Source organism: Lytechinus pictus, chromosome 16, assembly GCF_037042905.1.
Source record: "Lytechinus pictus isolate F3 Inbred chromosome 16, Lp3.0, whole genome shotgun sequence".
Classification (NCBI taxonomy): domain Eukaryota; kingdom Metazoa; phylum Echinodermata; class Echinoidea; order Temnopleuroida; family Toxopneustidae; genus Lytechinus; species Lytechinus pictus.
This window is the reverse complement of record NC_087260.1, coordinates 28,317,583-28,341,562: the sequence shown is the minus strand read 5'-3', so window position 1 is coordinate 28,341,562 and position 23,980 is coordinate 28,317,583. Positions and strand designations below refer to the sequence as shown.

General features: G+C 37.4%; 1 protein-coding gene across 1 annotated transcript; it reads left to right on the top strand.

Annotated features, from left to right (window-relative positions):
• Positions 1–1,229: 1,229 nt before the first annotated feature.
• LOC129279422 (monocarboxylate transporter 12-like) lies at positions 1,230–12,593 on the top strand. Its single transcript, XM_064111411.1, has 4 exons — positions 1,230–1,521; positions 5,318–5,458; positions 6,524–7,483; positions 10,343–12,593. The coding sequence occupies exons 1-4, from the start codon at positions 1,332–1,334 to the stop codon at positions 10,477–10,479; spliced, it is 1,428 nt and encodes a 475-aa protein (XP_063967481.1). The 5' UTR covers positions 1,230–1,331; the 3' UTR covers positions 10,480–12,593.
• The last annotated feature ends 11,387 nt before the right edge of the window (positions 12,594–23,980 follow it).

Below are 23,980 nucleotides of genomic sequence, written 5' to 3'. Positions count from 1 at the left end.
GCATTCAGTAGTCGAATTAGATATAACAAAGGACTATTTCTATACATTACAGTTTTACATTGCATTTCAGTGATTTTTTTCTTGTTTCTCAGATTCCTAGATTGTGATTCACCGCTTGTTTGGGGAAGCCAATGTCTGAAGACCAAAGACCGGACACAAGATTCTTTGCGCGAAGCTTAGACAGAGGCATTCCCTGCGGTGACTCAGAGGCCAAACGGCACCGCTGGAGAGCATTCTCATAGGAAGTGTACTGGAATCCTATAATCATGCGACACGCGCGCTTCTGAATGCATTATTTGGGTGGAAGTTACATGACAAGTCCACCCAAACAAGAAGTTGATTCGAATAAAAAGAGAAAAATCCAACAAGCGCAACACTGAAAATTTCATCAAAATCGGATGTAAAATAAGAAAGTTATGACCTTTTTTAGTTTCGCTTAATTTCGCAAAACAGTTATATGCACATCCGGGTCGGTATGCAAATTAGGAGACTGATGACGTCATCCACTCACTATTTATTTTGTATTTTATTATATAATATGAACTATTCTAAGTTTCCCCTCATTGTCAAGTGTAACAGCGATTAATTAATTCCTCCCTGGACATGTGGAATTAGCATTGTTCAATACTATATGGTTCAGTCAAGTTGGTCCTTATTGTCAAATCTGTAAAAAATGAAATATTGTATAAATTAAACAGCTTGACAGTTTGTGTAGGGAAATATGTCTCAATCAAAGGATTTAGGATAGAGTAGAACGCATTGCATTTGTCATTCACATGTACGACAGATAAGACTGGTGACCAATCACAGTTGAGGATCTTCATCCCAAATTCGCGAATATCACTCTCTTTCATCCATATGCATTTTTCTTTCTTTCCAAAATTCAAGGCCGTGTAGCTTCATGCATGAAAATGCATAAATATATTATCAATGGAGTAAGAAAGAACATACCGTTATGGCCTAGTCATGCACATTTCCCCTACAGCGGCCTTACGGCGAGTCGAAAACAGCCGTTTTAACATTTTTTGTACCAGCTACAGACATGACATAGGTGGTTTGAATAAAAATTAATAAAACGGCTGTTTTTCGCCGTAGGGGAAATGGGACTGCAGCGTATTTCCAACGATTTTGGATAAAGACGAGCATTGTGTTTCATCATGAATAAATATTTCGTCTAAGGGATGTACTTGAATAGCACAATGCCATTCATGTCGATTCCCCATGACCATGATGACGCGCTCATAATTCCAAAGAAAGAAGTGGTGCCCTGCTATACGAAAATCCAGCATGAACATGATGAAGGAGGATATAATTATGTTTCGAGCTTAAAAATGGCAAACTCGCGTGCTTCTTCGTGGGGATGCGTGATTGTTTTTTGCAAGTTTGTGATTCTTTTTATCGATAGCGGAATAGAGAAATCGTTTGGCGTTCTTATCCCTACCATGGTTAAGCATCTGAAATCTGACTATGCAACGGTTGGATTAATATGCAGTATGCCTTCAACGTTGATGTATATCCTTAGTAAGAAAAAAACGCTTCATACTTACAAAGTTCACAGTGGATATACAGGCCACACTGGAAGAACCTCAAATGTGCAGAGTAAAGTTCACTGGCCTTCAGGATTTATTGAAAAATTTTATTGTTTCCAGTTAAAAGCGAGCTCTTTAGTAGGATTGCATGGCAACAGTGAATGTGAGCTGCCACATCAAACCCATGTTGTTCATTATTACAAAAAGTGCTCGGAATCGTTATAGATATCCACCTTCTGAAATGCTTACAAAATGTGTTTAGAATGTCCATTTTCAGGTATCGGCTTCTCTTATTTTCAAAACCGGCATAGTTTTCATGTTTACTAATCGGATAGAAGAGGATTAATGCATATCAAATGACAGCCCTGATAGCAAAATTATCTTTTGTGATATTCGGTTCGAGGTTTCTCAATTTAAAGGGGTCAGTTTTGTGGAAATTTAATGGCGCACAATATCCTGAATATATTTTGGGGTTTTATTGTTCATCACTTTGTACATTAATATATTGAATTGGTACTGAACTCTATCTGCTACGGATTGCCATTGTACAGGGAACTTATTTATCTAGATGGCACTTTGCAGAACAACCCCATAATTATTATCCCATAATCAATATGTGATCATATCAAACTATCAGATAGCAATTTTAATATTCTTTTTGGTAAATAGTAATTAATGCGTTTTATACATGATATGGTTCTCGATAGTTTAGAGACAATTTTTGATATATGTGAATCCCATTTAAGACAAAATTATCAAATTATTTTATTTATAAATATAAAAACACTTGGCTGTTCACAGTGGCGTACCTAGGATTTTCCAGGATTTTCGTCAGGGGGGGGGGCAAAAAGGTCTTTCAAGCTCGTCAGGGGGGGGGGGGGCAGGGATACATGCATGGGTGGTGGCTTTGCATGGGTGGTTGCTCGTCAGGGGGGCAGACTGCCCCTCTGCCCCCCCCGTAGGTACGCTAGTGGCTGTTCATGTTATTGGACCGTGGTTAAACTCATTTTGAGGTCAATACCATAATTGGCACGAATATTATGTCTAAAGCTTGCATGCAAGAATGAGTCATTTTCGATAGGAAAAAAACAACAACATTCAATGGCTTAAACTATAGCCGTGTTCAGACGCAGGCTGTTTTGGTCGGAGTAAGGTCGGATGAATTGGGAGGGAGTCCAGTCAGAGTAAGGTCGGAGCAAATGAGTAGTGCCCCCGTCTGTACAGAGGTCGTGGTAAGTTCCCCCAACCTTCCTCCGACCAAGATACTCCGTATTTTTTCCAGGAGAATCTCACTATCACGACTAGCCGGTCCGAGTAAATTGCTCGTGCGAACGCGCGTAATAACTGCACTTGGAGTATCTACACTGCAAAAATGCCGGTACTACTTTAACACCAGCCCGGTATCTATATCGGAAAACACCAGAGAGGTGTTGAAACAACACCAATGCGGCTTCAGGCTAACACCAGATACACCAATTACTGTTAAAACAGCATTGGTTTAATTTTAGAGTGGTGCTCTTTCAACACTTTCCTGATGTTTTCCGATATGGATGCCGGACTGGTGGTAAATTAACACCGTTCTTTGCGGTGTAATGACCTTACGACCTCGCGTAAAACTCCATGCTACGTTGACATACAGATTTCGCACGGAACAATCGTATAGGCCCCTTCACACCTAACCGAATTGCCTGAAATATGCCTTGCGATGGCTGGCGAAAGCCATTTTCTTAAAAATCGTTTTCAGTGGTAACTGATAGTAAATCATATTTACCCTTCGTGTTTGGGTTCGTACACCTTCTGAACTTTCGTATGGCAAGCGCAAATCCGTTTGTCATAGTATCTTCGTTTCCATGCGCAAATCATATTTTGTCATCGTGTTGCTGCGTTATGGGTTCTTTCGAGATCGGTCCACTTTGGCAAAGCGCGACAAGGGACTATGCGCGACAATAACACACGAACGATAAACTAACGATTACCGCAGACTAAATAAGAGATGCGAATTCAAACAGATGACCAATGATTTTTCAATTCGTCCGGAAATTTTAAACATGTTCAAAATTCCCGCGCGAATTTGAATAATCGCAGTTGTTAAGGCCCCCTCACACCTAACCGAATTGCCTGAAATATGCCTTGCGATGGCTGGCGAAAGGCATTTTTTACAAAATCGTTTCCAAAGGTAACTGATAGTAAATCATATTCACCCTTCGTGTTTGGATTCGTACACCTTCTGAACTAACAGCTGCGATTATTCAGATTCGCGCGGAAATTTTGAACATGTTTAAAATTTCCCGACGAATTGAAAAATCGTTGGTCATCTGTTTGAATTCGCATCTCTTATTTAGTCTGCGGTAATCGTTCGTTTATCACGTTCATCGTTCGTGTGTTATTGTCGCGCATAGTCCCTCATCGCGCTTTTGCCAAAGTGGACCGATCTCGAAAGAACCCTGAAACAACGAAGCAACACGATGACATAAACGTACAAGTACGCCTATTCCCTCGTCTTCGTTTCTAATCGCATGCCGTATCAAACCATTGCTCACTGTTCGTTCGTCTTTTTGGGTTATATCAACCCTTCGCTCGCCTTCGGCTGCAATTTACTCAAAGAGGTGAACCGAACAATCGATACCCTTTGCATGTCATATTTATCCTTCGCTTACCGTTCGTTGATACAATTGTACAATAGTTACTGATCGCATGATTTTACGGAAATTTTATTTGAATTCGTTGAATTCGCGTGCATTTCGTGCATTTTCCCATTCGTCACCCTTCGTCCGCCTGCATTCGGTCAGGTGTGAGGGGGTTTTTAGTTTGACGTACACGGCGCTACAACTTCCAGAAGTTACTCTGACCTCCAGTGATGGTCCTTGCGAAGGTCGTGGTAAACTAGTTGGAGTTTCTCTGTGTCGTGATAAGATAAATATCTTTGGAATTTTAATTGCTGCGTAAAACCCCCGTCACACTAGAGGCGGAATGAGCCGGAATGCCGTCGGAATGAAAATTCTTGGTACATTCCTGGATATTCGAAGCGCATTCTAAAAATTCTGACTGCATTCTGAGTGCATTCCAGACATTCGGGTCCATTCTTGTGACCGGCCCGAATGTTTTGCTCATGTTCAAACTTTCGAAGTGCATTCGAAGTGGAGAAATATCGAACGACATTCGAAGTGCATTGTGACTGCTCTCTGACTGCATTCTACATATTCTTGCTGCATTCTAACAGCATTCTTAATATTCTTCCTGTGTTCCGACTGTATTGGAGCTGCATTCGACAGTCAATACACCTGGAATGTGCAAGAATCATTAGAGGCGGGATCAAAGGACGTTTTAAGTATTCGAACGACATTTTTGCAAAAGTAGTGAAAATTTCAAATTCCCTCCCGAATGTGGCACGAATTTTGAAAGTTCTTCATTCCGGCTGGTTCTGCTCGATTCCTGCTGATTCCGAATAAGTGTGACGGGGGTATAATGAAATTTCACTCCGACTAGGTACCTACGTCTGAACATGGCTAATGAGAGGTTCCTTGACATTTACTCCGGCGACAATTGCTGCGATGGACAATTTACACGTCACGGTTAAGCCAAACACAAAGTCTAACCTCCAAAACTAAATAAACCCTAATCCTTATCTTTACACTATTCTGAACCAAAAACTATATTACAATCCTAAATCTAACCCTATGCCTGCTGAGATATTAACACCGGAGTAATTGTCGCAGGAGCATACTTTATTTCGTGTTTGGCTCCATGGGCTTGTCCCTGATTTCTCTTTGTCTGTACTATAATATTAGGTCCTTTGGTAACACTTCTTCTTCGAAGAGCCAGCAGTCGAAGTATTGCTATGTCAGGGGGTCTATTGTCTGGGATGTGTTTTGTCATCTGTGCTTTCTTGAAAACCACAGTTACTGTAGGCGTCTGCCTCGCTCTCTCAGGTCAGTATGCTTTTTAAAATACCTAGTTCCCACCTTCACAATTCGCCCCAAGATTAATACGGTGATCTCGATCGAGTAATAAACGTAGTGATCGTATCAGATCAGTCGTGGTGATCGTACTGATGGCGAAATAACAATTGATCAGTTACGAAAAGCAAATCATGCCGTTCTTTAATAACAGATCGCACGTCAGTTGGAAGGAGGCATAAAGATTAAGGGTTATTTAATAAACTATGAACGTCCGACCCCTAAAAGTTATGTGTGACCCTCCTGAATTATCTGGTTCTGAAATCTCGTTATGACAGTGTATAATGCTCTCAAATAGTTATGACTTGGGTAAATTAGGTTAAGCACGAATTGAGGAATATTAGGGTTGGACGTATGGAAAGGTTTATTATCATTGGGTATTTCACTTTGGTATATCATATTTTTCTTTAAAATCAATTCAATTCAGTAAATAGATGAATGAATAGATAAATTGATTCATTCATTCATCTATTTACTTATCACTATTGCATGCATTTATCAATTTATTCATTAATATATTTTATATCATAATATTTTTCAGTAGGATAATAGGATTAGTCAAGAAAAAAAATATGGTTTTCGCCTAGGTAATTGATAAGTACAGGAAACAGATATCATCATCTACAGTATACAAGATAAAAAGCGAATTCTACCTCATCTGGCGGCAAATTCAGATTTGGCAAAAATTTGGCTCCAAAGGGCTCCCTTATATGCGCCACGTCAAAAATCGAAATTTACGTTATGGTTGATATCCGGTGTAAATTTGATGTTCGTAGAATTTGAACCAAACGGCCAAATTTAAGTCCAAACGCCTTTGACTCAACGCTATTACCCTTTCGTATGTCTTTACACCACCATACGTGTGAACTGCCTAACAGTTTTCAGAATTGATTAAGTGGCTACCATGGACAAAATATGACATTATTATTACTGCTATACTTATCATCATGATTATTATTATTATTATTATTATCATTATTATTATTATTATAATCATCATCATCATCATCATTATTATAATTTTGTTTCATTTTCCAGGTGTTGGATTGGCAATGACCAACATGCCAATAAGCATTGCAGTTAACGATTTTTTTAGAGAAGATTTTGTTTTCTGGAGTACAGTTGCGGGTTATGGCTACACAGCTGGGGCCATAGTACTGCCTATTGTTACTGAGAAGTCATTTCAAGCGTATGGTTATGAAGGGGTGTTCATGATTCTTGGCGGTGTCGTTCTTCACCTTCTCGTATGTGGTGCAGCGATTCGGAAAGTGGAAGGTATCGATGATAATCAAGTTAACAGTCATGATGAAGAGGAGAATTACAGACGCAGGTTAAGCTCTAAAGAAGGGCCACCGAAAGATAAGAATATGTTTCGTCAAATGGATGAGGAATATGAAAAGGAAGTCGAAGAGGTAGATGAAAAACAGGAGGATGAGATCTGCGAAGAAACTTGTCCAGAGGAAAGACGTTTGATTCGGCAGGGAAGCCGCTTTAACAGAAATCATGAAAGTTTTCCAAATGAATCGTCAGTCATATCTTGCGGACTGCTGAAGGAACGGATCTTTCTCTATTCAATCCCGATTCCTTTCTTATTATTTTACACATCATATGCATGGATGCTGTTTCTAGTACCTCATGCTGAGCATCTGGGCATCTATCCTTCCAACGCTATCTACCTCTCCACATTAGGTGGACTCGGAGGCATTCTCGGTCGGGCTATTTTTATCATCCTTATTCGCAAAGGCTTCAACGAGAACCATGTATACATCGTGGTCGGTTTAATCTGCACGGGGTCATTCCTGCTTGATTTCATCAGTTCTGCTTATTCAGTCCGTTCTATCCTGGCATTTGCCCAAGGGTTCTCTCTGTTCATCGAGGAATCTGCGCATAACAGCTTAGCCAAAAGAACAATCTTTGATGAGGAGAATTTCAGCATGGCCTTGGCGACTTTTAACTTCATGGCTGGAATTGGTATAGCCTGTGCAGGAGTACTTACCGGTAAGTATTTATTACTGGACTTCGATCGGCATGGACTCGAACAACACCGAGTTCTTGTGTCTCAGTCATGGACTGAAGACGTGGTAAATGTCACTAGATCTATCAGGCGTACATTAAATGGGCTCGAGACCACGGCTATTATTGGTGCTACGTCAAAATGACAGCGCTGGTGAGGTCCTTGAGTATATTCGACCCCCTTTTAGGGAACGAGGGACATGTTGGTCTACTATCACTTTAGTCTATTTCCCGCTTGGTCTTATATACGCACTTATTAAGATAGAAATTCGGTTCACAAACGGTTCATCTAATCATATAAACTCAGTGATGATATAGACCAAGTGTGCATACGACATGCTAAACTGAGGGGCAATTAGACCGAACGTGCAGAACGCTTACCAGACAAACTGCAGTCGACGAAATGGGATAAGACCACCTACAGTGGCGGGTCCAGGAGGGCGATGGGTGCGCGGCCACCTTGCAACTCTACAGAAATAAAAAAGACACAGGGCAGCAAAATTATCTTTCGACTGTCTGATTCCAAACAGAGACAGACTTAAGTGATCGGGCTACACAATTTCATATCGACTTCTCTTGTTTTCAAAACCGGCACCGGTTATACTTTATCGACGCCAATTTTTCTCAACACCGCGCCGGTGAAATCTAATCGGCGCTTCTAAATTCCAATACCGGCACAGGTTAAAGCTCGTCGGTGCCTGAGGAGACCACTCAGCGCCTCTAAATTGTCTTTCAATATTGGCGCAGATGAAAACTCGTCGTCGGTCTCTTGATTCTAACTTCGGCGCCGGTGAATACTTATTTCCACTAGTCAAAGCATTTTCTTCCCAGCTGAAAGTTGAATTTTCGGTTCCGCCGCTTCCCTCGCTCAAAAATAAAACAATTGCATGGTTAAAATTTTTACAGTATCCTCTTGTTCTCTTTCAAGTTATGCTACATTATTCTGCATTATTTGAAAACAATTATTGTACTGTTAATTGTAGAGATATGGACAGTAAAAATAATTTCCTACCCCCTTCCTGCTTATTTCGTCTTAATTTCATGTTTAAAGGGATGGTCCGGGCTAAAAATATTATATCTAAATAAATAGAGTAAAATTCACAAAGTAAAATGCTAAAAATTTCATCAAAATCTGATAACAAATAACGAAGTTATTGAATTTCAAAGTTTATCAATATTTTGTGAAAAGAGTTATATGCACATCGTCATGAATATTCATTAGGTGCGCTGATGATATCACATCTCCACTTTCCGTTTTGTTATGTTTTTACATGAAATTATAAATGTTTCATGTTTTCATACATGTGTAAATAATGTGTCTCCATAATGATGAAATAAGTTGCGGCAATAAATAACTAATGCACTTAATCAGTTGTCAATCCAATTGTTTTAGTTCTTGGTAGAATTTTTTTTGAATAAACCTAATTTCATATAATAAAATACAAAAGAACAAGTGGGGATGTGACATCATCAGCCCACCTAATGAATATTAATAAAGACATGCCTCGAACTGTTTCACCGAAATAATGCAAATCTTAAAAATTCAATAACTTTGTTATTTGTGATCCGATTTTGATCAAATTTTCAGCATTTTGCTTTGTGAATTTTACTCTATTTATTTAGATATAAATATTCCCAGCCTGGACCATCCCTTTAAACCTCTGCACCCTTTTATCGAGATCGATTATATTCGGCAGCAGACATTCTCCAACCGTGAAATGGATCGACCATCATGATGGGACCCGTTTCATAAAGGACTTACAACTGCTGTAACTTTGCCATTATGGCAACTATCATGGCAACAGGGCTCAGCAGCCAATCAAAATCAAGGTTACCATGGTAGTTGCCATAATGGCAAAGTTACAACAGTTGTAACTCTTTATGAAATAAAGATAATATAATGCTTAAACTTCTCCGTTTTCAGGCCAGAATGGCCAGAAAATTCGCCTCGCGCTTCGCCTTATTTTACCGTGCCTAATTATTTTGTGGATTTTCTGTTAATAAACTAGTCGATCCGCATCCCCCTTGCCAAAGTCCACCAATGATCTAGGATGAGACCAGACGGGAAATAGACCAAGTGCGTATAGACCAAGTGGCAATACGGCGTAAAGTTTTCTAAACCACAGCATTTTCTTCTATGTGTGAAAAAAAGAGTAGTGCGTAGATGCCTTATCCAAGACATGGACCCCAATAGGTCCATGTCCAAGGTGACCTGACCGGGAATAGAACCACGGACTTTACAATTCATGATTGCGTCTAGTCGAGCGCGTTACCCACTCGGGCTACGGCAGCTCCACAGTCACTGACTGTGATGAAACAAGATCGTATAAATTGACGTAACTAATCTTAATTGTATCAATTGCGAGCGAGCGAACAGAGCAAGCAAGAAAAATTGTTGATAAAAAAATGTTTATATTGAGGAAATTATAAAATCATTGTGATTTAATGATTAATTTGTGTTCCCCCTATCAATCACCGTCTTACCAACCGTTGTATTTGAAAAAGAAAGTGTGATAAGTGATTGAGTCAATTAGTCAAAGCAAAGTTAGCATACCGTTCGGAGAATAGGATTAGCCTTGCCAGAAGCTCGGTATCATCAACGTTTAACGAAGGAGAAAGTTTAATTTTTTTTAATCATTGCCATTCACATAATAGAGTAACGTCCTTGTGAGAATTAAAAAGTAAATACATGAGCAAACATTTATTTATTTCTACTTTTAATTGTAAAAGTAAAACGTTACCCTGAGTCATTAACATCTCGCTTTATTGTGACGATTCTTATGTCCTTTTTTCTAAATAGTTTTCTTTCCCTTTTCCGCCTGTTGTGTCATTTTCATCTGAAAGGTTATCTATTCGATGTCATCCAGTCATTCACGATGGTCTTTATCATTATCGGTGTCATCCACGGCATAGGTGTCATTAATCTTCTCATCATTGAGGTTTTAATCAGAAGACGACGATGGGAGACAGAGTTCACATGAATATGCAGAATTTTGATTTAGTGCAAAAATGACTACAGTTACATGCCTGACTTGAAGTGGGGACCTGTAAATCACCAGGGTCCCGTAACACAAAGGTTAGCAATTAATCGTACGCTTGATTTTTACGATTGATTATAAAGTGCGTCCCAGAAAAAACGAAACCGAGATTTAGCGATGATTTATCATAACTTAATCACAAATAAAATGGACAAATGACCTACCAATGTAAAGAATCTTAGAATCTCTTCTTTCATCTGATATTACTTAGATTATTCCTCATTCACACATGAGTGAGCAAAAACAATTTGAAGGAAGGATACCAAAAACTTATTTGGCGGGGGGTATATGAATTTCAAAAAGAAAATCACATGTCCTAAAAGTTCAATATCTGCTCTTTAATTTTATACCTCAATTACAGAAAATGGTCAAGAAATAACAAAGTTCTGGTTATTTAAAATAAGGCTTGAATTTCAATAATTTCATAAAATTAAGAGGTTTTACAGGCTAGCGTTCAAACTCACTCGACACTCCGTTTTGTTTACGATCAGCCATGCATTAAGTCTTTTGTTAACCATGCGATAGCTTCTGTGGGAAACCGGTGAAAACAGTTTATTTAATATTGTATATTGTAGTCAATGAAATCAATCGTTAAAAAAAATATTGTACGATCATCGCTAAGATTTGTGATACGGGCCCCAGGGCTCTGTAACACAAAGATTAGCGATTAATCGCTAAATGAAATGGCCTATCAAGATCATCCTTGCAAGCGCATTTTGCTCTGTAGACTGACTAGGAACCAATCAGAATTGTCCTTTCAAATTAGCGATTACTGTAATCGATATACTGTATTCGCTAATCTTTATGTTACGGAGCCCGGAAGAGTGTTATTTTCTTGTTTTTAAATGTGTATGAAATTTGTACCATCACGATACTGAGGCGAATAATATTGGAATATTGATTCGGTATCTTGCATCCCTATGCGTACTTGTGTAAGCACATTTAAATGAGGTTGTGAATGTGTGTGCTTCTCAGACATTGCGTGTGTGTGTGTTGGAGGGTGTGCATGTGGGTGAATGTGTGGTGGGCGCATATGTTTGTTGATGTTTGAATCTAGGGGCGTGTGTGAGCACACATAAAGGCCCTGTCACATCGTTCCGTGCAATTAGCTCTATTTCAAATCTGGACCAAAATTTTCAATCAAAACTCATATGGAAGTTTAAAGAAAAAAGAGTGATCATAATTAGCCTCAATTTTTTTTTCTGACGCATCCCCTTAAAGGAGAATCCGAACCATACAAAAATTATATACATGGGACTACATATATTTTTTTTGTACTGAATTTCGATTTAAAAGAAAATTATTGCTTGTTTTGTAAATCTTTTTGTTGGATAATCTGAAGGTGATCATTTTACATCATATTAAAAGAAACATTTTCAAAAGTAAGTTGCGGGAAGGGTTTAAAAATGTCAAATTTGTGGTGCCGGACAAAGTGTAATGCGACTGACTGGAGTTTTTGTATCCAAAAAAGAAACTTAAAGTTTCTTCCCAAATTCAAATGTCTTATTTGAGACCTCTATATGTAAGTAATGTTTTGCAGGTATTGGTAAAAGTGTTTTGTTTTGAAAGAACTATTAAAAAGTAATCAGTCACTTATCTTCATGTCCTTTTTGTGTAATGCGACTGACCGATGTTTGGGACGTCATTGCGTCCACAATATACAGCATAAAAACTTTCTGTATACATTGTTTTAAAGCCTCGGTTGTCAAGATAAATTAACAGTATAACTTGATAGAAAGACTCACCCCTATAAACCTGACAGCACCAAGTCCCGCACCAAGTATTATAAAAGACACGTAAAGGTGTAATGCGACTGACCGTGGAGTCGCCCATTTGTTTGTTAAGTGTGGTGTGGGTTTTGTGGGAGTGAATGGGTCGGCGGAAGTGAGGGGATAGGGAGGGGTAGGGGTGGATTGGAAATTAAAATTAATGAATGTCGTTCATGAAAAAAGAAGAAAAAAATTATAAAGATTTGAGGTGAATTATTTAGCGTTTGATGTAAGGTAATGTCATTATGTTTATAAAAAATGTTTTGTTGTTCCAAGTATTTGAATGGGAAGAAAAAAAGCATATGAAAAAAAGGTGTGTATGCATGTTTTTGTGAAGCTGTGTTCTCACATGTTCAACTCCCAACCAATTACAATATTCTTAGTTTTATCGGTATCCTATTGGATGGGAGAGAAGATTGAGGAGGGGGAGGGGTAGAAGGAGAGAGAGAGCGAGAGAGAGAGAGAGAGAGAGAGAGGGGAGGGGAGACAGACAGAGAAGGAATTATTATAAAGGAGATTGATTCTATTGAGGGTTTCATTTTATTACGATACATGTCAGATAATCATCCATATTGTGACGTTTTTAAAAATAACATTACAGGTCTGAACTGCCATTTTTAATCGTTTATGGTGATTTTTTTTCTCCAAAATGCGTGTGTGAATCGAGGAGTCTATTATTCAATGCAAATATAATTATGTGCCATCATGATAAATTTCTGATATAATTTGCAGTTTATGTCAGCATGTGTTGCAGCTGTTCACGCTTGGCATCTCGACATAATTATTATGTAAATGAATATCATACAAATAAATTTATTTCAAAGGAAATGATTTTAAATAATTAATCACCAAGTTGATGAAAATATCTATGCAACTTCAAAATCCAAACCAAGATCGCAATTAAGGCATTAAAGAGCGTCAATCATTCACAGCGCCCTCTTCGAGAAAACAATTTCATGCGAAAAAAATACATGATAGCAATACATCGCAACGTCGCGACGCCTCTATAGCTTAAAATAAAAACGCTTTAAGCTGTAGTCACATCCCGTCGTACTTGCACGTGCGCGCAGTCTACGTGCGAAAACGTGGGCAAAAATCGGGAAATTCGTACGTCACGCACGTGGTGAGTACCGACTCGGTACGGATTTGGCAGTGCGCAGACACGACGCAGAACTTTTAGTGCAGGAGGAACTTTCGCTGCGTGCAGGCTACGTTCGAGCTACGGATTTGTCCCACGTGCGCGCACGTATTTTTTTAAAATAAAAACAAGAATAAAAAAAAAAGATTTTTCATAGATTTCTATGAAATGAAATAATGCTTATTACGAGTTCCTACGTTCACACAACGAGATCCTGCCATGGTATTCGTCCGAGCGGGGAACTGTAATAGTTCGCGAAGTAGTTCCTTAGGGGTTTTCCTTCCCTCGCGGCCCGTTGGCCGACCATCTGGTCGGGTTCGGTCATCTGTACATCATTCCTCCAGGCCCCGGGGATTACCTTGCCATCCGCATCCTCACGGTCCACATTCACGTCAGTTTGTCCGGGCCGGTGCTTTCGAAGCAAATTGTGAAGGATGATACAACCCAACAGGACGCAAATTCCGTTGTTAGGCTCCATCTGCAAGGTAGTCAAGAGACATCGCCATCGATGAGCCAATATCCCGAAACCGTTCTCTACGACACGACGAGCCCGAGAGGTCCGATAGTTCATTACCCTCTCTTTGTGTATCAGGGCATGGCGACAATATGGCTTCATCAGCCACTTTCGAAGGGGAAACGCGTCGTCGCCCACTAGGAAATTAGGAAAATTCTGGTCGTCACCTGGCAGTGGATCCGGTGGTGGAAATCCAATGGTGGTTCCCTCAAGTGCTCCCGGAACGCTCCCCAAAACGTGGACTGGTTGAACACGCCTGCATCTGAAGAGGAGCCGTTGGACCCAATATTGCACCACAAGAAGGAATAGTTAGAATCCACGATTGCCATGAGCACCACAGAGCAGAACCACTTATAAGAGCGATCCACTCGTCCTGGGTAGAGGGCATGATGCGCATCTATCTCCTTATATTCCTCGTATAGGGCGGTGCAAACTTCCGGTACGAACATGGATACACTATTGTGTGCCACCTGGAAGTCATATGCAAGGGACCTGCTTCCCGTTGCCAAAAAAGCGAAGAGTGATGGCGAGTTTCAGGCCAGGTTCCAAGGCGCAGCGACTCCTGAAACATTGAAAGTATCTACACCATTGATATATAGTCAATATGTGTAATCGCACGTAAAGACAATTCCTTCTTTTTTATAAAAGGAAAGGCAATCCCCCTCCCCATAATGGAGAATATAAGTTTTAATTGGCATTATAATTGCAGTTAGTTTTTCCCAAACCTTTCTAATAGTACATGGACCTTTTCTATTCAAGAAGGATTGCTTCAAAACTGTCAATATTCTTTATTACAAAATTAAGGAGTTAGAAGTAGCGGATAAAATAATTGTTTATAACACGTCAAGTAATATTTGCCGTCCAAGTTATCGATGTTTATAAAGGTGCCACGTCTTGCTCATGCCCTGCCACTTGAAGCTGCTCTTGCAGTATCAGAAGTATTTGGAGTCTCTGTGGTAGAAGAGGCGGCATTTTGAAGGACGTCAGAAGATCAATCTCTATAAATATACCCCACCACATGGGGGGGGGGGGCTTACGTTCATCGCAAGTGCATGCAGTTGTAACCTGCGCGTAAGTAAGGACGGCGTACGTGAGCAGCACGTGTAAGTACGGCCTACATTCCAAAATATGTCGAACGCACGGAGATCGTACGTTGTAAGCAGGTACAACTCACTCCACACGTGCGCGACGTACATTGCACGCAATCGCTCACTGCAAGGCGTGACACGCGGGCAGCGCACGCACTACGTACTTACACCTTGCGTAGTCGTACGAGTGACGTGCGTCGATGCACTTGCTCCCTGCGTTCGCCACTTTTCCCTACGTTTTCAGAAAAACGCAGCGACCGTAGCCTCCCCCAAAAAACGTACGGCCAAAAAAACCGTACGGCGGCTTGTGACCAGGGCTTACAGATTAATTGTTACTACGATCGTCGCATCCTCGCTTGCTGGCACCTGAAACATTTTTAGCAATAGCTGATGATAAAAGTAAAACAAGTTTGCCATGAATTAACTAAATAACATAACTTTTTTTATTCTCTATGCGATTTACAGAGTAACCATTATACATATATATTTATGAAATATAACAAAAATATTTTGTAAGAATTACAAAGTAATGATAACAATAAAGATAACTCAATTATCCAAATGAATGATATATTTTTTTAAAGTAGTAAAGACAATATGAATATTGATAATGGTAATGAATATGGTAATGTGCACTTTTGAAAATTGAAAAATGAAGTAGAAAATTTGCATGCGATTAAGGGGGCTGGATCGAGGATGCATTATCTTTGATTATAGAATGATTGTTATACTGGGAAATATGTCAGGCAACCATCAACATTTACCATGCAATTAATCGCAAAATATACCCCCTTTTTCATCAGTTGAGGTAAGAAAAAAACTGGCACCGTAAAAGATGAAGGTGAGAGTTTTTGAAGGCCTTTTCTACTTATACATTAAAAATTCACAAGCTATACCACAAATTATGCAGACCAAAAGTAATTAGCTTATCACTTCGATCAAGCTAGCAACCAATTTGATCACGTTGGTGTACAACAGATTTGCATGACAAATTGGTAGTTTATACCCAAGAGCGTTTTCCTCTTCTCTAAGGCTTCTTTACAGTGCTATAGTCATTCTGACTTATCTAAAAGCTATCCGTGGGCGATTCCATGCTGGAAAAATTTGCTATTATCACAACATTTTTCATCCTGCTGTCCAAACAAACAAGGAACTTTTATTTTTTTGGTAATATTAAAGTACTACTGGGTAGTCAAACATTCTGAGCAGTTTGTGTAACCATCAGGCCATGCGAACCACTGATCTGAATAGTATACAGTTTACAGATCAGTGATGCGAAGCACCCGAGCTGAATAACGACTGTTTGCAGTGACTCATGAGACCGGGTCCAGTTGTGACATATTTTATGTTGAGATTTTACAATAAGGCAAACAAATAAAATAAATTTTATTATATCTACGAGAATAACGTGTATCCTTTTTTTTTTCATTGGAAACAGTATATATTTTGGCAGTCAAGCAAAAACAATATTATCACGTTATCAATAAACACTTAGTTGCACTTTAGAAAGTAAGCTTAATCAAATAAAAAGCAGATCTGGGTCCCGTAACACAAAGGTTAGCGATTGATCGTACGCTTGATTTTCACGATTGATTGTACATTGTAATCAATGGAATCAATCGTAGAAAAATGTTCTACGATCATTGCTAAGCTTTGTGTCACGGGCCCCTGGGCTCCGTAACACAAAGATTAGCGATCAATCGTTAAATAAACTGACCAATCAATATCAATGTTACACGTGCATTAAGTTTAAAACACTGACCAGGGACCAATCAGAGGTGTTCTTTCGTATTTTCAATTCATCGCAAACCTTAGTGTTACGGAGCCCTGATATTTTAATGAATTCTGTAAGTTCATGTTCGTGTATGCCTGTGTATTAGGGTGTGTGAGGGTGTGTGTGTGAGGGTGAGGGTGTGTGGGTGCGAGGGTGGGAGGGTGTTTGTAGCATGTGTGCATGCGTGCACGCTTGAGAGTTTTTATCAACGTACCGGGTCAAGTTGTTACACTATGTACATATGTTAATGTATACCATCCTACACATTCAAACATACAGTGTAGCAATTTGACCAGGAGGGTGTTTCATAAAGCTGTTCGTAAGTTAAGAGCGACTTAAAGAACGAGTGGTGATCCTTTCTTTTGGTAAATGGTATACCATTGGCGATGGTTTAGCAGAAAAGAAAGGTTCACCAGTCGTTCTTAAAGCCGCTCTTAACTTACGAAGAGCTTTATGAAATGGCCCCAGGTTCTTTTTAAATTTAAAAAACATTATGTGCTAAATAAACACTCAGAAGAGGTGGTGGTACTTGCACACACAAAAGTAAAAACACACTTCCTTAACCACATACCCATCAATTACTGATGAAAGGTGGTTTTTTGTACCTAGCTTAGCCATATTAAAAATATGATGTTCAGGCATCATCAGATTTCGCACACAGTTTGATGCACTTGTTCGCTGCAACCACCCTGCCTTTTGGGAATCTACATGTAGATCTATGGTATGCCAATGCAGTACACAGCACCCACTTAAAAAGGCTTCATTAAAAGTTTTTTTGTTTTTATTTTATACAAATTTCCGATTAGACTTCTTTTAAAAAGGGCCACGAAATTACCGTCCTTTCGAAAGAACAAAGTAAAATAAAAAAAATCTTACTTTTTCACTATCTCGCTCTTTAGGAGGTTTTTTTTGGGGGGATGGGTGTGTTCAATCTCTTCTTCTTTTCCTCTTCTCCTCCCCTCCTCTTCTTTCTCATCTTCCTCTTCTAGTTCTTCATCATCATCTTCTTCTTCTTCGTCCTCTTCTACTCCTTCATCATCTTCTTGTTCTTCTACTACTTCTTCTTTTTCGTCGTCGTCTTCTTCTAATTCTTAATCTTCTTCTCCTCTTCCTCCTTCTTCGTCCTCTTCTTCTACTTCTTCTTCATCATCTCCCCCTTCTTTCTCTTCCTCTTCTACTTCTTCCTCTTCTACTACTTCCTCTTCTACTACTCCTTCTGCATCACCATCTCCTTCTTCTTCTCTTTATACTTCTTCTCCTCTTCCTCCTCCTCCTTCTTCTTCTTCTCTCCTTTTTCTTCTGCTTCTTCTTCCTCTTTTTTCCCTTTTCTTCCTTTCCTTTATCTTTTTTGTTCTTCACTTTTCTTTGATTATCTCGTAAAAAATTCACGAATCTCCGTTATGGCCGTTGATTCTTGGTTCGAGCTGAAAATCCAATAACGATTTTTCACCGTTAATAATACACATACTTGTTGATCAGTGATTGTTATACTCTAGTGTCTATTAGAATAAAAGCAATTTCCTTCGCACAATGTTAGTAATATTGGTAGAGAGTCAGCCATCTTGTCTTTTATCATAATGTTGCCATGGAAACGGCTGTACGCTTCTGAGCAGCATAGACCTATCATGTAAATTAAATTGATACAGCCGTAAAGGAGAGAGTTTTTTATTGTAGCTACTTAAATTAAAATATTGATCCAAACGTTCTGTTGAATAGATTTTGTTCAAATGTGCTTGAATTTCTAATTAATCCTCACCAATGATGCTCTCTATTCTTTACATTTACTATAATGTATATTCTTCCTCTGAATATAAAGAAAAGTTCTTTATCTGTTGTGTTTTTTTTCTATCTCATATTATAATCACCCCATTTCACTTAGGTGATCTGACGAGTAGCATCTACCTTTCCATTTAAAATGCATTATTTATTGCATTAACGCTCTCCCACGATGATTTGTTTTATGAGTAGGTAACTAAGCACTGCAAATAACGAAAATAAAAGTCTGTCAGAACGTTTTCCTTGTGTATTTCGGAACTATGTATTTCATAAACTAATTAAATGAAAAATAAATATCTAGAAACATACCTCTATCCATTCAATGTTGCGACAAGAAGTGATTTTTTTTTGCCAGATAACTTATTTTCACTTTTTATCAGTAGAATGAGAGGGCTAATACGGAGATACATGACGAAAAAAAAAATCTTATAAAAATTATTTATCTTTCTTTTCTTCCCTGTTTTTTCATTTTCTTTAATTTCCCTGTTCACTATTTGGAGCATCATAGGGGCACCTTCCTCCTCTAATACCGCCCCTCCATCAATTTATGGCAGTTTATTGAATAAGTTTTCTCCCTAAATAGACTTAACCCATTTTTGCACCCTAACTGTTTATTTAAATTCTAAGAGCGAAGGATACGTTTGCATGTACTGAGACCATCAGCAGTCAGGCATCTCGTTGCTAAGCAACAGACTCCATCTGTGGTAGCCGAGCTCTTTACAGAGAACACAGCAACATCACGTATTCAACAAAACAATTTTCATAAAAAAGACATTTCGTAACGTGGGAGGAATAAGAAACTATACACAAACTGAATATATGAAGTGATTTTCATGGAGTATGGCAGGAGTATCGTAAAGTAGAAGAAATAAAATATAGTAGGCATGTATTCGACCATTTATTAAAGTTTAGAAGTACGACTTTGTAGTCACTGAGCATCCAACCATGAAAGCACATGCAATAGAAAAAAGGAATTGATCAAGTATGTACAGTATAAATACTCTAAAAACGAATAAAAAAATCTAAGAGCGAAAATAAATCTTTATATGGTTCAAACTGAACTGAAAATTAAACAATGACGTGGTAGTGATGCTGGTGATGATGAAGATGATTGCATTGAAGAATATGGTTTTGATGGTGGTACTGGTGATGATAAAAATGATGATACGATAATGAGATAAAAATGATGGTTAATGATGATTCCAATGATTATTACTATCATGACAGTGATGGTTATAAAGCTTCGGTGATGACTCGTTTACCGGTGGAATGGCATGTTTACTAGTATATAAATAAATAGTAAATATATATATATATATATAAATATATAGTAAATATATATATATATATATATATATTTATATAAATCTATAGTAAATATATATATATATATATATATATATATAAATATATATATATATATATAAATATATAGTAAATATATATATATATAAATATATAGTAAATATATATATATGTATATATATTTATATAAATCTATAGTAAATATATATATATATATATTTACTATATATTTATATATATATATATATATATATAAATAAAAAGTAAATATATATGTATTTATATAAATAAATAGTAAATATATATATATATATATATATATATACACTCGGCAAAAAATGTTCTTGGACACTTAGAAAACTTAAAATATTTCATATAGATATTTGATTAAAGGCAAATTATTGTATGTGAACATGACCAGACAATATTCCTCTTCCAGTATGACATGACATATTCATGTTAACAGTCATGCATGGGCGGTTAAATGCTTTAAACAATAGAAATGTCAGTAAAAGAAAATTGCAAGAAATGGACCATTCAAAAGCTAATGATCATGGCCATCCTGTAGGCATACATTCAACAATTTCAACAGGGGGTTGTCCCCATCGAGCGAACATTGTCCAAAGACTTCTGGATGACCACAATATTCAGCGCTTGGATCCATGGCCCGCTTGTTCACCAGACATGAACGCGATTGAACACTTGTGGGATCAGCTAGGAAAATCGGTCAATCAAATAATTCAACCAGGAGACACTCTTCAAGATGTCCGGCGTTATCTCCTGGAAGAATGGGACAAAATCACCCCAGAGCAAATTCGCAGACTTGTGACAAGCATGCGACGTCGATGTGCTGCACTCATTCAGAGCCAGGGTGGACAAACGAGATATTGAATTTTCTTTTGCTTATGCCAAGATAATGAAATTTGACATTTTTTTCATCGACTAACTTTGACTTAAAATTCCAGTGGAATAGTGATGCATCCAAGGTGGATAACTTTCTCTTCTCTTTTAGAGAGGTATTTGACTTTAAGTTTGCTTTTATCATTTAATGGATATTTATGCCACATAAACTTTCACAACTGAGAGAATGACTGATCGTTTTATTGCAATTTTCTTTTACTGACATTGCTATTGTTTAATGCCTGTAACCAGCCATGCACTGACTGATCCATCTCTTGCAATTTTCTTTTACTGACATTGCTATTGTTTCAAGCATTAAACCGCCCATGCATGACTGTTAACATGAAAATGTCATGTCATACTGGAAGAGGAATATTGTCTGGTCATGTTGACATACAATAATTTGCCTTTAATCAAATATCTATATGAAATATTTTAAGTTTTCTAAGTGTCCAAGAACTTTTTCGCCGAGTGTATATATATATATATATTTATATATATATATATTATATATATATATATATATATATATATATATATATATATATATATATATATATATATATATAACGCTTCCAAAGTTTGAATCTATGCTTACATTTAGTTCAATCTTATTTCTATTCTTAAAATAATAAAATATGAAAACATAGAGGACAATTTTGATACGAAATACAAGCATGGATAAACTTGACACAAAAGAGGAATCATTGTATATATGAAACTTAATCAAAATTTAATAATGAAATATAGATAACTATGGTGGGGCTAGCAAAAGCTAAAAACTTGTCGAGCCTAGCTTATTTGCATAAAAAATATAATCTGATTAAGCGAAATTATATCAAAAGCGAAGAAAAAATACAATGAATATAGAAAAGGGAATTCGGGAAATTTCATTAGAGATGAGGAAATTCGAAAGAGATAACAATCATTCTGTAAGTACGTTTCAGGAATTAATGAAAGCAATTCTTATATGTTCATAAAATTATGTTTTATATGTTTTCATGTCTTATATATTTTTTCTTACAGGTAACAAGAAAGGCTGAATTTCAGATGTAAGGCGCAATAGCATGCATGCTAAAGCTTAGGACCTTAAAAACTGAAGGACCGTTGATATATCTTATATTACTGAAATTTAAAGAAAGGAGATTAGCAAATGCTATCCAAATCTAAATCAAATCCAAATGCAATTTTAATCTTAAATTTTGAATGGATGATTTGACTTCATAAGGATTAATGATTAATTAGGATTAAACTCCAACAGCAAGATAAATTTCAGAACATAGTATATGATTTCAATAAGATTGGACCAATTCCGAGAAATTATAAAACAGATGTTTATGGGTTAATATTTTATATTTCAAGAGTATATACAAGAGATTTCCTTTGATATATTTTGAGTATCATAAACAATAAAGTTATTTATTAATTAGTTAACTTGTTGGCCATGGACCATTTAAAATTTTGGGCATGCCTTTATACTATACTTCATTGAATGAAACGTAAAAAAGGGAGCGAGCCGAGACTGGTCCCTGAAGAATCCCCACCACCAAAGCATCAGAAATATTAGAATTTATGTGATCAATTTAAACAAACTGTTGTCGGCCACTTGAATAACTTTTGAACAATATTACGGAAAGAGACCTCATATTCGTAAAATTATAGCTACCCATGATCTAAACAACAAACGTCTTTGAAAGATGTACAAAAATGCCAAGAACAAATTTATTGTTGTCTAAGAAGGGTATGATTACTCAATTCAAATGATTTAAAGGGGTAATCCGGGCTGAAAATAATCATATCTATAAATGAGTAAAATTTACAGAGCAAAATGCTGAAACTTTCGTCACAATTTGATTACAAGTAACGTATCAAATTTTAAATTTTGGCCATATTTTGTGAAAACAGTTATATGCACGTCGTCATGGATATTCGTTACATAGACTGATGATGTCACATCCCCATTTCACCTTTTCTTATGTCATTATATTAAATCATAAATATTTCCTATTTTTAGACACGATTGTGTGATACGCATCCCTTGTAACAAAATAAGTTGCAGCAATGAACATCTTACGCATTCAACAATTGTCAATCCATTTTTTAAATATTTGGTGGACAAAATTTGAATGAATATAATCTCATATAAAATACAAAAGAATGAGTGGGGATATTATCAGCAGCTGCGGCTTGCTCAGGGCACATTCATGAAGACGTGTATAGAACTGTTTCACTGAAATAATGCAAAGCTTTGAAATGTCATAATTTTTTTTTCGATTACTTGTCCAACTTTGATGGAATTTCCAAAATTTGTAAATAGCTTGTTGATTTGTATCTTGACTTAAGTGGATAAATAAAGATTGAAAGAACAGAAAATTATCATATTTTGATATTTTTCTATTCTTCACATTTCATGACTCATGATTTTTTTTTTGCAGGCGATTGTCTGCTCAAATATAAACCGAATTATATCCCTGGTATGGACAACGACTTGCATGAGAGGCACGTGCACTCATCAAAGCTTGGGTTATTAATTGCTTTCTCAAACAATGCACTCTGCATCACCATTGTTTAACCTTCATTTCCGCTGTATCCGTGGTATTTTCTGGTGTACCTGACATTTGCCGCGTCGCTATTGGTCTAAGATACCGTCTGCTCACCAAGAATATTTTTGTTTGCCCTCGCGCGCATCAGTTTTGCCTTCCAGTTCAGTGCTGTTCACAGGTGATGACGTGAATGGTTGTGGATTGTTTTCGTTCATCTTCGTTTAACAAACAAACGATTATTTCTTGACCTATATATAATCTGCTTATGCTAAATATTCTCTTGACATATTGTTCTTTTAAAAGTATATTTTGTACGCCTTCAGCCAATGAAGATTAGAGCATCAACATATTTCTACATCGTGGTTTAGGAAAGCCAAGTTGAATAGCATAAGAACATCGACGTTGAATTTCTAGTGGGATGTAACCAAAATAATGATAACTTCTTTTTTATTTGGTGAGCTAATCGAACATAAGCCCCGACCTTTCCATTTGTGGCTTGTTTGTAGCAATTATGTGTAACGTTACTAATGAAACTGGAATTAATACCTGCGCTAAGCCCTGTCTGAATTGACAGAGTAAACGGTGAGAAGCATCGGTTGGCGGCGGAGTGGGCTCTGTTACTTGTTGATACTGCGTC